At 43.9% G+C, this 14,724-nt stretch overlaps 1 protein-coding gene across 1 annotated transcript in view; it reads left to right on the forward strand.

Annotated features, from left to right (window-relative positions):
* Window positions 1-220: 220 nt before the first annotated feature.
* The window catches only part of NSD1 (nuclear receptor binding SET domain protein 1), a 44,563-nt gene continuing 30,059 nt past the window's right edge, over window positions 221-14,724 (forward strand). Inside the window, exons 1-6 of the mRNA XM_010579029.1 lie at window positions 221-303; window positions 3,322-3,494; window positions 5,487-7,428; window positions 11,768-11,889; window positions 12,035-12,326; window positions 14,156-14,265. Of these exons, the coding sequence (XP_010577331.1) occupies window positions 297-303; window positions 3,322-3,494; window positions 5,487-7,428; window positions 11,768-11,889; window positions 12,035-12,326; window positions 14,156-14,265 (2,646 nt within the window). The 5' untranslated portion in view covers window positions 221-296. The remainder of the gene's footprint in view (window positions 304-3,321; window positions 3,495-5,486; window positions 7,429-11,767; window positions 11,890-12,034; window positions 12,327-14,155; window positions 14,266-14,724) is intronic.

The raw sequence follows: 14,724 nt of genomic DNA on the forward strand, positions 1-14,724 counted from the left end.
CTATCCTGTTCTTTGAAGGTGTAGGAGCCACTAAGTAAAATCAGGACTTGCTTTTTAATGTAAATGTCTCTGGTGGCCAGATGTAATCTGCACACAGGGGGGAGGCAAATCTCTTTAAAAGCATCTGGAGCTTTAGTGATTTCTTGTGTTCTGGTTTTTCCCCAAAGATCCGAGCCAAGAAGAAACCTACTCCAGTGAAGTATGAAGTTGGGGATCTTGTTTGGGCCAAGTTCAACAGACGCCCATGGTGGCCATGCACAATTTGTCATGACCCAGTGCTGGACTGTCACTCAAAAATGAAAGGTACTGTATCTGTTCAGACCATGAAGTGGAGGCATTGTGTATGGCAAGGTGCTGCAGTTTTTAATTAATTTAAAAAACATTCCTGGCCCTTGAAAGGTATGAAGAAATAGACTCTGGCATGGAAGACCTGGATCTATAAAGTAGACCTCGATCAGGGAGGTGACAGTATGAAGATGGGACTGAGGCTGATGGAAGTGGCACAGGTAGTTTTTTGGACATGTAAGCTTTCCTTCTCAGAGTATAGGAAGGATGAGTAGCTGGGCTGAGCTCAGGGTAGTGCAGAAGAACAAGCAACCTCTCAAAAAGGGATGCAGAGAAAGAGCAGAGAAAAAGGAGGTGGATCAGAGAGGTAAGGACAGAGATGTGCAATGGGTGGGCAAGTAGAGCTGGGGAAGCCTGGAGTGTGTGAAGACATGGACAGTCAGCCAGGCTTGGAGAATGGGAGGCTGGCGAGGCTGAGAAGCGGGGTGTGGGGTAGCGCAGTGTAGCTGCTGAATGCCTGAAGGTGTGATGGGAATGTGTGTGAGGAAGTGAAATTTTGTTGGTCTTGTTTGGCACAAGGAAGCAAGGGCCTGTTTACGGGGAAATACTGGAAAAACCTGGAGATGGAGCCACATAATGTGAAAGTTTAGGGCATAGTGTGTCAGAGAGACTAAGAGGCAGTTGAGTGTGAGGGGAAGAGATGGGGGAAATGAGAGCTGTGTGTGCATGAGCACAGGGGAGAGCCGCAAAGGAAGAGAGTCTTACAAGCTCAACGCAGAGAAGTGTAGGTGAGTGATGGAGAGAACAGAGGGGAAGTGATTGTTTGGTTTTCTTTTAGGATCATACTAGCTGCCATAGGGAGACTGCCACAAATGAAAAGGCTTATTTATTTCTTCTTGGTATCCCTTTCTGATTCTTTTTGTTCTGTGGGCAACTGAAACCTCTTGAACTGGTGCTGTCTGCTGCTGACAGCTCTGTAGACTGGTGAGATTACCACTCACCAGTGTATTTCTCTCCAGTTTTTGTGGCCCTTGCCAGCCTAAGAACCAAGTGCTGAGAGTGGGTAGTCTTTTTTTGGAGTGGCCATCAGCTGAGAGCTCTCTGCTCTTTCTCTAGAGACATGAAGTAGCTTTTCCTAGATTGTGCTCACATCATCCCCAAGTCTGCTTGCTGTAGTCTTCCTTGCTATTTGTCTGCCTTCCCCTTCATCCTTTGGGAGGCATTCATCCTCATTCTAGATAATACTGAATGTGCTGTTTTAAATAGTCCCTTTTGAGCTCTCAAATTCCTGTTGAAGGTGTTGCTGGAAGATATGCTAGACATATATTCTCCCCCTTGCATCCTTCCCAATGAAGTGTTGGACAGGATTTAATGTATATAGCTGTCCAGTAATTCCCCCTCAGCCTGTGTATAAGGATTTCTAAGAAAGGAATTCTGCAGGGAGGAAACGTGCTATTAACAAATTCCAGCAAGGTCTGATCTCCAGCTACACGATAGACTCTCCCATCATGTTTTATCCGTGTTCAAACCAATAGAGCTCTGGGGAAAATTGCATTTTCCAGTTGTGGCTGTATGTAATCTGCTCGTCTCCCCTCCCTGGTGCTGAGGTGACAGAGCTGGGTGCATCTGAACTCTGGTGCTTTTGGGCAGGGGGAGCTGCTGGGGCTCTATGTGCACCATAGGAAGCACAGTCCTCCTGCCTTGGCTCTCCTGTTGCCAAGGGAACAAGCCCTTCAAAATAAGGCAGGTCGCTTCAAACTCATCACTTGTGCAAAAACCTCTTCTTGTCTTAGGTTTAAGGCATGGTGTTCTGTTTAAAGCAGTTTGCCTTTTCTCAGCAAGCTCTTGACTTTAAGATTTTTGGAGCTGGAAGATTGAGGATCAGTGGCTTGAGTCCCAGTACTGTCAATGGGATGGGTGAAGTCCATCATCTTTACCCTTGCTTTGGTGTTGCCCTGGTCGTTATTTGTCATCCTCTCAGTGGTCTTGGTCAGAATCTCAGTGTCAGCATCGCTAAAGGCCAGGCTGCTGCACTGTGCTGGCACTCCTGGAAGAGGCAGCACAAACCAAATGGGCTGCGAAGTCTAGGCTATGTGTTGAGAGGGTGAAGGTGTTCCCAAGAGAACGTGAAGCACACATTGCAATGAAATGCAGGGAAAAGTTTATATCCCTTGTTCAAGCCTTGTTTGCTCTGTTCTAATGCTTGTAACCTGTACTTTTTCACCAGCACACCCAGTACTGGTTCAGTTCTTAATTGTACCATGTCTGTTCAGCATTCTTGCACAGAAAGCACCTTTGAAAAAATCTTTGATTGTGCCTTTATGATTGAGTTTCTTCTCTTGCTCTGCACCTTTGTGCCTGAAGTATGGAGATACTCATTGCAGCTTATGTTTTGTCATGTTGCACCTAGTCCTTGTAGAGTGTTTGTGCATGTGTGTACTTACTTAAATATTGCTGTTAATGTTTTATGTTCTAAATAAGAGTTTGTTTTGTAACAAAGCATTGAGCAAGATGGGATATATCATGGTGGGGGGAGGTTCAACCCGTATGAGTAAATCCTATCCAGAAGGATGTCATTTCTGGGTGTTGCCAGCACGCTGTTGCCTTTTCCCAATGGTCAAGTCGACTGGACTGTTTAATCATTAATCAGGGAGTAGTAAAAAAGAAAATGTCCTGCCTAGTATGTTTTGTCTTTTAAGGAAAAAACATACTTAGATATTTTTTCAATTTTTTTTGCAACCAAACTGTAGTCTTTGGTCTAAGGAGATGACCCATCTTAGACTTGTTAATCAATTGTTTGTAAGAAAAAAAAAATATTTAAAAATAGAGATTAGCAACACAGAACATAGACAGCAGAGATCAAAGGGGTCTCCTTTAGTTCTGAGTAGAAATCCCCAGAAATGGCATTCATGTGGGAATGTTATTAAGCAAAAAGTCGTTGAAAATTAACTGGCAAATTGTTACTGCTTTCTGTGATTCTTTCTGTGTGTCTTTATTATATGCAAAGGGTTAATTATGTTAAATTTCTCAAAATAGTTTCCAATCGGAGACCATACCGAGAGTACTACGTGGATGCCTTAGGAGAACCTTCAGAGAAAACCTGGGTTGCTGGGAAAGCTATTGTACTCTTTGAAGGAAGACATCAGTTTGAAGAGCTGCCTGTTCTTCGGAGAAGAGGAAAGCAAAAGGAAAAAGGCTACAAACATAAGGTGAAAGATCTGTTTTCTCTAATATGTTTTTGATTCTTTGAATCTGCACAGTACAAAGTATTCCTTTATGCCTGGAATTGCACTTCAACAGCTTTCTTTTGTGGCAGTCAATGCAGCAACGCGGCCGGGGAAGTGATTCTTTGCATCCTTACAACGAGCATAGTTTATAAGCTGCCAGGAGTTTCTAGGCTCTCTTTTATGTTGGGGTGTGGCCTGCTGCTTTTATTGCCCTAGACAGCTCTGAGAGGCAGAGGAGTCAGGTCTCTGTTGGTGTGAGATTGTTCAGCAGCGCAGCCCTCTCCTGATGTCTATTACAGCGTGCTTCTAAATAACTTCCTGTGCTCTCTGGCAGCCTCTCTTGGCTGATCTGAAGCAGAGGTGGAGTTGCACGCTTCACTAGGTCACTGACTGAGATAAAGCAGTGGAGCTTTTAGCCCTGCTTCAGTAATTCTCTGTATAGAAACCTGTGAGGACTTATAATTTGACTTGGAAAATGCTTTGTCAGTGAGCCTGCGGGAATGAGTTTTGTGGTTCATCGCATCATCTCTGTTTCCAAACATAACAGCCCTGAGCAGCTGTAGCCAGTATAATGTAATGTGACACAGGGGTCTGGTCTACATCTTCAGGAAGGTGACTGGAGAAATTAACTTTTTAGAATTGCTAAAGTGAAGAAGTACAGAGGCTACTGCGTTACTGTAAGAGAGCAGATAGTCATACTAGGCCATAGGGTCTGGTTTTTCTTTTTCCAAGAGGTTTATTAGCAGTTAAGTACTTAACCCATGTTAATGCAAAACCATCAGATTAAACATGCTCTTGTAGATGTGAGCGCCCAGGAGTAATGCTTTCATTGGGTTTTCCTTTTCCAAGGGCATGTTTGGTATCTTGTCTAAGGACTTCTCTCCTTGTGTTCCCAGCCCGTTAACAATTAGTTACATGCTCCCAAGCAACTTTCCTGGTCCTAGAAGTGCTGCGTGGCTAGAATCTCATCCTATATGTAAATGGCAGTGCCAGTGTGGATGCAGTAGAGGGAATCAGATGTTTGTTACTCACATAAATGTCCAGGTTTGCATCCCTGGAAGCCAAGATCTGATGCAAAGCTGAGAGTATTTGGCTGGTTTGCTATAAAGCTCCATAAAACTTTAACCTGCTGGGATGAGATTTTGTTGGTGTGTTGGTTTTTTTAAAGGAAAAGTGTCAGAAATTTGAGTTGTTCCTCCTGCCTTGGAATTGGTTTTGATTTTAGGAGCAGTTGTGCAGCCTTTGATTTGCTGTTGTACAGCCAAAAACTACACATGCAGATAAGAAACAAGTTTCATGCTGGTTTTAGACATTAGCAGAGGTTCCTGTCCAGTATGCAGAGTGCTTTTTGTTTTATACTAAAGTACAGAGTTAAAGCTGGGAGACTTCTCGGTAATGGACATCTTGAATTTGATAGAGTACATTTTAGATATGTGTGTGTATCTCATGTTTGTACCAAGGTGAGTTGATGGAGAAGGAAGATTGAATCGTGCTCCGAGTTTAAGGGATGCAGGAAGAATAAAGAATGAACACAAGCAAACATGTCTGCTCAAATACTTTGAGGAGAATGATGCTGCATTTGTGTTGAGAGGCTTGTTGGCTGTTGCTTTGCGTTTTTGTGCCAGGGATCCATACCATATGTATTCCCCTTTACCAGGCTGTTGTGTTCAGGGTGTGCTGGGATGTGAGGACATCTGGTTCCTGGGAGACCTGTGCTTGCAGGGACCTTTTTGCTGTTTTGGGAATGCACAGTGATTTTTATTAGGCTCAGCAGGAGTGCAGGATACTTATCCAGGAGCAGTATTTTGTGTGTCCACTAGGCAGTCTCTGGGGATCTATGTGATTGTCTTAAAGATGCAAAATGCAGGACTGTCACTCTGTTTCGTGCCTTGTGCACCTCAATCTCACTTTTATCTTGTTGGTTACCCACTCAAATTTTTTCTTTCTCTTTTTTTTGTCTCCTCCAACTTTAAGGTTCCTCAAAGATTTATGGCTAAATGGGAAGTCAGTGTTGGACAGGCAGAAGACATTCTTCTCGGTGGGCCAGAGGATCAAAAGTGCAGCCAGAACTCCAGCGAGCTGGATAGTGAGAAGGAATTGCAGTCGGAATACTATGCCAATGGCCCTGGAGCAGAAAGGGACAGGCAGCTGAATGGCTGTTTTAAATCCTTGGCATTTGACTCCAGACACCCAGCCAGTGAAAAAGGAAAATTGCACATTAAGCCACATGTGAAAAAAAGCTCTGACAGCAGAAAAAGGACTAGAGTAAAAAAGAGTGGTGCAAGAGGGGAAGCATCTAGGGCAGAAATCAGAGAAAAAATGCCAGAGAGCATAGTTAGAAGCATGATTGTTGGGGACCTACCAGATAAACACGCGTCTCATGAACTTCGCCGGATTGCCAGCAGCCTAACAGCATCCAGTAGCACCAGGGAAAACCATTTGCTTTCCTCCTTTGGAGAAAGACGTTTTGAAAAGACACCTTTGAAACCGGGCTACGAGAATCGTAAAAGTGATGCTCTGAAGAACACTCTTCAAGGGGATTTGTTTTCCAGTGCATCTTTGGAGAGAGAGAAGAGCTCCCTGGGCATTTTGTGCAGTTCCAAATTACAAATACACTATTCTGCATCTGATGCTGGTACTGAGAAAAAGCAAACTGAATCGGATTCATCCTCTTCCCTCTCAGATGGTGGGAACAGTGATGTAGACACCATGGACCAAAGTTCAGAGAGAGCCTCTAGTGCTCTTGAAGTTAGTGATTCTTCAGATAAAGTGGAGAAGGAATTTCCTATGACGTCAAGTGGAAACATTAAGCTTTCCATGTATCTTTCTCAGAAGAGCAACAGAAGGGCCAGGAAGAAGTCATACAGAGATCGCAAACTTCTGGGAGGTTCACTAACCAGCAGGCTTGATGCTGAATTTGCGGATGGGGAGCTTGAAGTAGGCTTCTCTGATGCTGAGATGTCATTGACGGCTCTTGAGCGCTCTTCAGATGTGAGAAATGACAATCTTTCCCTAGCAAAGAAGCACACTACTCCCCAAAGTGTTTCCAAGGACAGCTCCTGGCCTGCTGTTGTAAATCAAGCAATCTTAAAACCTAAAAGTGTGAAATTGCCCCGAATCAGGAGTATAAAATGCAAACATAAAGAAAAAGTTGCTGGGTTGGAGTCTTCTCGTGCAGAAGAGGAGGGTGGCGTGAATCGCTGCTCTTCTGATACCAAAGGTTTCTCTGGCCTTCAGAGAGATTCTCTTCAGAGAAGCGGGAAAGTTGATGGTCAGAAACTGTTAAACAACATGCATGAGAAACCCAGGGATTCTGCTGAAATAGAAACGGCTGTGGTGAAACATGTCTTGTCAGAGCTGAAGGAGCTGTCTTACCGGTCCATGAATGATGATGCTAGTGACTCTGGCGCTCCAAAGGCCACAGTACCTTTACTTTTCTCTTCCGCCTCTGGTCATGGTCGTTTGCCTATTGAACCAGATTACAAATTCAGCACCTTGTTAATGATGTTGAAGGATATGCATGACAGTAAGACAAAAGAGCAGCAACTGATGACTAGTCAAAATATAGTCCCATTTCGAAATACCAGCACAGCTGATGGTTCTGCAAGCAATTCCACGAGTGGTCTGAAGTCCTTGTCTATTGTAGGTCCCCCATATAAAATAGAAAAAAATGGAGATTGTGTCCAGGAAACAGTAAATCCAAACTCCGCTCTAAGCAACTCCTCATTTTCATGCAATCCTCCAACCAAGTTGACGGGGATTGGTACTAGTAAAAGGGAGCCCGCAAGTACTGCTGTTTCTGGGACAAATGGCACAAATTGCATGCCCAAACGCAACTGTTCAAAATCTAAGCAGTCATCAAAGCTTGGAGATAAAACATTTTCAAACAGAAAGGACTTAAAACCAGGAGGGCCAAGTAAGTTGCTAAGTCGGTTTTCCAGAGATTCAGGAGAACATGCATTCCGCGTTCATGGTTCGGTTACCAGTCCTCTAGGTAATGAAGCAGAAGATACTGAGAGGAAAGAGTCTGTTGATTTAAGAGAACATTCAACTGATGAAGACTCTGCCTGTTTATCTGATGACAATTTAGGTCGTATTGGAAGGAGACCTGAAGCTGGTAGAAATATTGAGAGCTGCACTTCTGCTGAAAATGGGGAGAGTCCAGACTTGGATTCAGAGGCAAATAGTGAGAGCTCTCTTGGTGATGAGTCTAATGATATAAATCACGTAGCACCCAAAAAGCGATGGCAGCGTTTTAACCAAAGCAGTGCTAGATCTAATAAGCACATCAGTAGATCTAGGGAACAAGGAAACTTGGAGAGTGCCTTTGGCCTGAATTCTCGTGGCTTTTCACTGAAGGGAAATGAGTGCTTGGGACGTAGGCATTCCCCTCATTCAAAGGTGCTTGAGGGAGACCTGACAGATCAGGACTATGAGAATCATTTAGACTTAGTTGAGAAACGTTTGAATGTATGTGGTAAGCCAAACAACAGTGTGATGGACTCAGAAACAGAGCTTGGCAACTTTGCTCCCCAGTCTGAATTCTCTGCACAAGGTAAGGGAGCTGGACTTGCGCCAGAGTGTGTATTTGTATACATTTTATACTTTTTCATTTAAAATATAAGTTATGGAACTTGGGGCTGTTTGACAACATGGAGATGCATACATCTGAGCTGAAGAAAGCATGATATGTTGGCTTTGGGTTCTCTGTAAGCATGGAGAACAAAGCAGGCAGAGCAATTACAGGATTTTGCTTAGCTTTTTGGTCAGAAAGTTTAAATACATTACAAATCATTAGTTCCTCCACAGTGAAAGGTAAAATAAGCATCCTTCAGAGTTTGGATTTTTTTTTTTTTAAACTTAGACGTTCATAATGTGTTTCTTAGAGCCACATGCTTGGTGTTAGCTGGGTAGATCAGCGCTAGAAAGTTGTGGGAAACTGAGCTTCAATAGCTGCTCTTACTTTTTTTTTTGCCTTAGTGCTGTTTGACATAAAGTCTGTCTTTGGTTTGTTCTGTAGGATTTCCTTGAGACAAAGTGTTGGGGTTTTTTTGGCGTTTTAGTGTGGAATTTTATTAGCTGCTAATAATGAATTGGGGAACCCCACAGATTTCCTAATTTACAGCTCTGGTGTGGTTGCCTGAGGGGTGAAGGGGAGAACAGAAGAGAGGGAAGCTGCCAGGGAGCCTGGGCTGGAGGTGGTTCTGGAAGATGGCAGGCAGAAGTAAGGCAGCATCACTGGAAGGGAAATGGCCTAGGAAGGAGACTGCTTCTGAGGACCACAAGGTCAGACAGCCGTGCCTCTCCCATGGACATGGGGCCATTTGGTTAAAGCCAAAAAAAAAAAAAAAAAAAAGTGTGTTTGTAGGGAATAGGTCCAGCAGAACCACATTCAACACATACCATCCTCAGGCTTCTGCAAAGAATCTGGGGAAGCAAACCTTAATGAAAACAACAAAATTAATTTTTTACATAGATCACCAAACTAAATTGCTCTGATTTATTTGCAGTTATTGTAGATTACTGTAACTTGACAGAATTTTGAACCTCTGCATTTTGTCACTTACGTGTTCCCTCAGTGCACATTTTGGTGTCTTTTGCTATTAGTGGTTGCTGGAGGTTGCCTGCACCTCTGTTTCAGTGTGGAAAAGGCAGCTCTTGGCTTGGTGGTCAAAGGACCTGCCCAAGGCAAGTCACAGCAGGCACAGAAAACGAGCCCGTAGGGTGTAACAAAGGGGGTAAAAGTTCCGGTTTGAAATCATGACAAGCTTAATCATTCACTGACTCCTCTGGCTGTTGCTGTGTGGTTTTGAGGACTTAAGTCTTCACAGAGCAGGTGAGAGGATGCACATTGTTCTGGGGCTGTCAAGGCTCTGCCGCAGGAATGTCGCAGCCTGCTAGAGGGAGCAAGTTCCTCATTTGCACTAAGATGCAGCTGGGTTCTCATGGCTTCACAATGGTTTTGCAGTTGAAGCATCCCTGTAGTGTTGCTATGTGAGATGAAGATACAAGTCTACAGAGAGAGCTAGAGAAGAAGAGCTGCTGAGAGGTAGTAATGTTAGGAGAGAAGCGGCAGAGGAAGGCAGCAGCAGGCTCCTCGATGAGTTTCATTGGTGGAGAGGAACGCAGAGCTGTCCTGGTGATGCAAACAGGGATGCAGCAACAGTGAGGGCCTGGGTTTGCCTGCAAAAGTGGCAGATCAGCAACTGCAGTGTAATCTAATTCCTCTGCTTTAAATACCATGTGAGCCTTGAAGCTTATCTATGCAGATGTGCCATAGGGAGGCACCGGAGCTTCTGTCTATGAGGAGCTGTCTGGACTGCTGTAACATCCCCAGTGTGCTGGTGGTAGTGAGTAAACCTCTAATGCTGTGAAAAGCCCATTTGTGGAAACTAGTCTTCTTTTTATATCAGGCATAGAAATTACATAGAAAGTAGAGAGAATGATGCTGGAAGTTAGACTAACTGCAGCTTACAGAAGAGGAGTTTCCTCTGTTTGCCAGTGCTTTGAGAAGACATGGCTAATCCTCGTCCACAGCAGGCAAAGTACCAGTGTAAGAGATCACAACGTATTGCAGTCACAACTGTGTAGTTTCCACTAAGCTCAAACTATATAAAGTCTTCATAGTTGAATGGCAACATTTGACATATTTTTGCTACAAACTTTGTGGTACAATTTAGAGCAAATAAGGCAGAAGTGAAGATTGGTGGAATTTGCTGACGTAAAACATTTTTATAAATAATAGTTTCGTCAGGTATGTGATTTGCCGGTGCCAATCAGACTGCATTTGGGATTCTTGTACAGGATTTGCTTTGGGGGGAAAAAAAAAAAATGCAATTAATCCAGCCCTTCTGGCACAGCACTGTGGTGCTCTACTGCATGGCTTTGGGGCTCTAAATAGTTGTCCAGTAGAGGATACTCATCCTATAACTGGTTATGTACTGAAATGTGTATTTCACCCAGACACCTGTGCAGAGTGTTAATAGAGGCTGAAAATAGCTGTGTTTGAGAAAGTTGTTCCTTTCTTCTCTTTTGGCCAAGTTTGACGTTTTCATGCTTGTTTAACCACAAAGCCACAATAAAGTGTAGCAATCTTGTCCAACATCCCTGTTCTGAAGTGTTGCACTGGAATGCTTTGTTATAAAATGTTTCCATTTTAAAGAAGAAAAAGCCACCTTCTGCACATCAAAAGAAGCAAAGAGTATTTACTGTTTGTTCCTAAACTTCCAGGAGACTGCAAATGTTCTCGTGACTAGGAGAAATATTTTGATTTTTTAAAAAAATATTTTAAATTTTTTATAATTTAATAATATTTAATATTTTAAATATTATTTAATACTTTTGAAAACTAAAAAAGGGGAAAAGTCAGAGGTATTCCAGGAAGTGAGAACAAGACATAAACTTGCATCATCATGGTTTTGCAGCTTGCTGAGTAGAGATGACGTAGATCAGGGCTCTTTTTTTTGGAGCTTGCCATGTGTTGGGGTGTTGAGGTGGTATAGTATGAGTGGTTAGGTTTGTGTCGAGGAAACACCTGTTACCGGGTTTCCCTTGCAATGGTGCAGCATTGTGCAAACACAAAGACATATGAGCCCTGAAGAGCTTGTCACTGGTGAGGACTACTCACTCCCTGATCTCATTGTGGAACCTGTTGTCAGGAAGCAAAGGCAATAAATGGGCTTGCAGTAGCAGATGGGGACTACAAGGCTCTTGTAGTATATACAAAAATATGCCAGGGAGGGGAGGGGAAAGGAGGGAGTTAGGCTTAGATGTTACTAGTGAAACTAGTGAGTGAACTGTGTTATGGAAAAACAGTGTTTTCCTGTGCCCCTGCACTAAAAACAAAGGAGTTTGGGTTAACAGCAAAAGTAGCATGATGAGTCCAAGTTGCTAATTGTCTTAGGTTTTGGTAAAAGTACTGCAAGAAGGTTAGGTGTAGTTTGTCTAGGGAGATGTTGGGTGAAATTCCAGGAGCCTCTCAGTCAGATATCTCATGTTTTTTGATTACTTACCTGAACTGCTTGAAGTCCCTTAGGTCCTTAAAAATACCACCTCCCACGTCAGGACTGTGGAAAATAGGAAGCTCCAAAATTATAAGGCTGTATCAAAGAGGAAGAAGTATCAGGGCTCTTCCCACACAGAGCCTCTGGAGGAGAAGGCAGGAACAACTACTATCTACAGATCATGAGGAGAATTTTGTCTTGTGATTGTCTCAGAAACACAGTCTTGAAGCTGCTTTCCTTTTTTTTTTTTAGTACATTCAGAGAGGAAACGCCTTAGAAAACCAAGTAAACGGCTTCTGGAATATGCAGAAGAATATGATCACTTATTTGCACCTAAGAAAAAATCAAAGAAGGGCCAGGAGCAATTGCAAAAGGTGGGTGAAGGCTAATGTGCTTTTCATGGTTATTGCTCTGGGACTCTGGTCTGCATGCTTTTGGTGTGTTCTTGCTGACTGAGTTCTTGCTGTGTACAGTGCCGTGCAGGATGAATGTTTTCACCAATGTGTTTTACTATGCCAGGTGAATTCTGTGGTGAGGTCTGATTTTGAAGGAGGTCTTCCTGCACAATGCAGTCCTGACAGAAATACCCAGCGGGGGCAGAGTCCTTTGGTTTCAACTCCATCTTCAACCAAAGAGTGCCCTCCCATCCTTGAAGCAGAGTGCTCCTTCTCAGAACTAGGATCCCATTCCACTGATCCCACTGCTCAACTTCTGGAAGGACCTTCAAGTTTTCCAGAGCTGGTGCTGTCTTCCTCAGATGTTTCTGAAGTTTCTGCTTCTCCAGATGCAGAAGAGAGATTCCTGAAATCAGGTAAGTGGGAGGTTGTGTGATTTGCCTCCCATAAGTGAATGTGTCACAATTTCAGCAGAAATTGTTGCCTCGGTCAGCGTGAAAAGGTTAGTAGCTGTTAATCTGTTAGTTTGTTTATGCTTTGCTTTGGTCAATGATCGTTACTGGTGCTGGGAAGTGAGAGAGGGCAAATGCAGTGGGTGACCCAGTGAGCTGGATAATTACACTTATGCTATTAGCTTTCTGTAGTGTGTGGTGGACCTCCTTAGGTCCTGGCACAGAATACTGCTTTGTCCAAATGAAGAAAGGCACAGCTCCTTCTCTGAGTTCTTGCCATCTGTGCTTGCAAACAGTGGCATGCCTTTAGCTTGAAGGTCTTTTGCTGCTGTTAAAACCCTTTGGATGAACATTGCTGTGCTGAGGTTGATATGCAAAGTCTAATCTGCATAGCTGGTGGGGTGAGCTTTTGTTCTCCTAGTGAGCTCAGGGAATTGTAGCACAGAAATCTCTCCGGAAAAACTATTTTTCTTAGAGGTTTTCTAAACATCTGTAGAAATTGTCAGAGACTTGTTGTAGCAGCAAGCCAGGGCCTTAGCTTTCAGTAAGGCTTGGTATACAAAGAGCGAGTGTGGTCTGACAGGCTTTGCCCCTTTCCGACAAGAGTCAGTATCAGGGTCTGCTTTGCAGTACATTCATTCTCTAGTAGTGTCTAAAGACATGTTCAGGGTTAAAGCCCTGGTGTTCTGGCTATGCTAACTTGGAGAGAACACTGTTCCTATTCTAAAAGGCCTATGGTCAAAAAAATTAAACCAAGTAGACAAAGAGGTACGGTCACTGGGAGGTCAGTTAGCCTGTTACGTTTGAGGGCAGAGGGATTGCCTTTGGGGGCTTGTGGGTGTCAGATGGAAATGGAAAGTTGTAGAGGATTAAAGGAGGAAGAACTGGGGATGTGAACCTGAGGTTGGAGATGTAGGAGAGCAGTACAGGGTGCAGCAGTGGGAGCAAACATCCAGTATGCAGAGGTTGCATAGCTCTTCCCCCTGCTGAGAAAACTTGCCTCTTGCTGAAGCACACAGAGCCCAAGAGGCTTGCCTTAAGAATGATGCCATGTTGTCCCTCCATTAGGTATCTGATGCATAAGCAGTGCACACAGAAGTGTGTGTCACAGAGAGGGCACAGCTGAGGCTGGTAAAGCAAGCAGATAACAGGGTGGGATGGGTAGCAGGCTGTTTGTGTGGAGTGTCTTACACTCATCATCATTTCCTAGTCATTCTAAGTTCATACTGTTGCCAAAATTAGTGTGGATGAACTCAGGCCTAGCAACTTGTTACCTCCTGGGTGCCAGCAAAAAGTGTGAGTAGGAAATGGTGCAGGTTACAGCAAGTGTTTCGTGTGTCTTTTCCCAGGTAGTTTTAACCAGGAGCATGTCCTTTAGCCTGTTTACTATGTGCGGCATGAATGCTGGTGGGAGTGGTGTGGGAGTGGAGGCAGGGCTGTATTTGTCAGTGGTAGGACTGGCTTATGCCAGTTCAAAGTGATTGGGAAATTACGATCTGAATTGCGCTGCCAGGATATGTTACCTGCTGGCATTGACTTCATAGTCTCTCTTCTGTGGGTGGATTTCTCTGTTGCATATTGAGGTATGCCTGAAGGTCATGGCAGACTGAGGTCCATTTTTGTGGAAGTTGTACAGAAACAGGTAATTGGCATCTCTGTCCAAGGAGCTTATGATCCCAAAGATGGGGGGAAACAGATTGTTTTGAAAAGTTGGCTGATATTTGCTTAATGGTCTTAGTCTGATTGAAGAGAAGAAACCCCCTGTTTATCTGATGTAAAGAGTTTCATTGCAGGAAACTTCGAAAGCAAGCGTCAGAGGAAGCCCACTAAAAAGCTCTTGGAATCCAATGATTTGGACACTGCCTTTATGCCAAAGAAGGAGGAGTGGACTCCCCCAAAGAAGGTACTTTCCTTCCAGCTCTTTGAAAACCAGATAGAAAAACAAGCCTGGACAGCAGGTCCTGCTGAACGAGACATAGTGCAATGGCCTATGGTTTTTTGTTGGCTGTGGCCCAGGAGCAAAGGTCCACCCTTCCAAAGGTGCTGGTTCCTGTGTTATGATGAAGAAATCTGCTGAATACAGATGTGTTCCTCACCCCTCCCCACTTGTAAAGGGGACTGGGTAGTTTGGCTGTAAAATCTCCTCTCTTCATTGGTTTATATGGAAAAGGAGTCAGTGGCTAGGAAGGTGTAAGCAGAAATGTTCTGCGCAGAGGCTTACCGTTACGTTGCAGTGTAGCTTGAGCTTGAATCTAAGGCTTTGTCCTTTTCCGTCAGATTTCCTCCGAGCAGTGTTTCCTTTGTTACCTTCCCAAGTGAGCTGGTGAATGGTACAGAAGTGCAGAGCTTGTACCAGGATGGA

The sequence above is a fragment of the Haliaeetus leucocephalus genome, unplaced genomic scaffold (genome assembly GCF_000737465.1).
Source record: "Haliaeetus leucocephalus isolate CR32 unplaced genomic scaffold, Haliaeetus_leucocephalus-4.0 Scaffold656, whole genome shotgun sequence".
NCBI classification, from domain to species: domain Eukaryota; kingdom Metazoa; phylum Chordata; class Aves; order Accipitriformes; family Accipitridae; genus Haliaeetus; species Haliaeetus leucocephalus.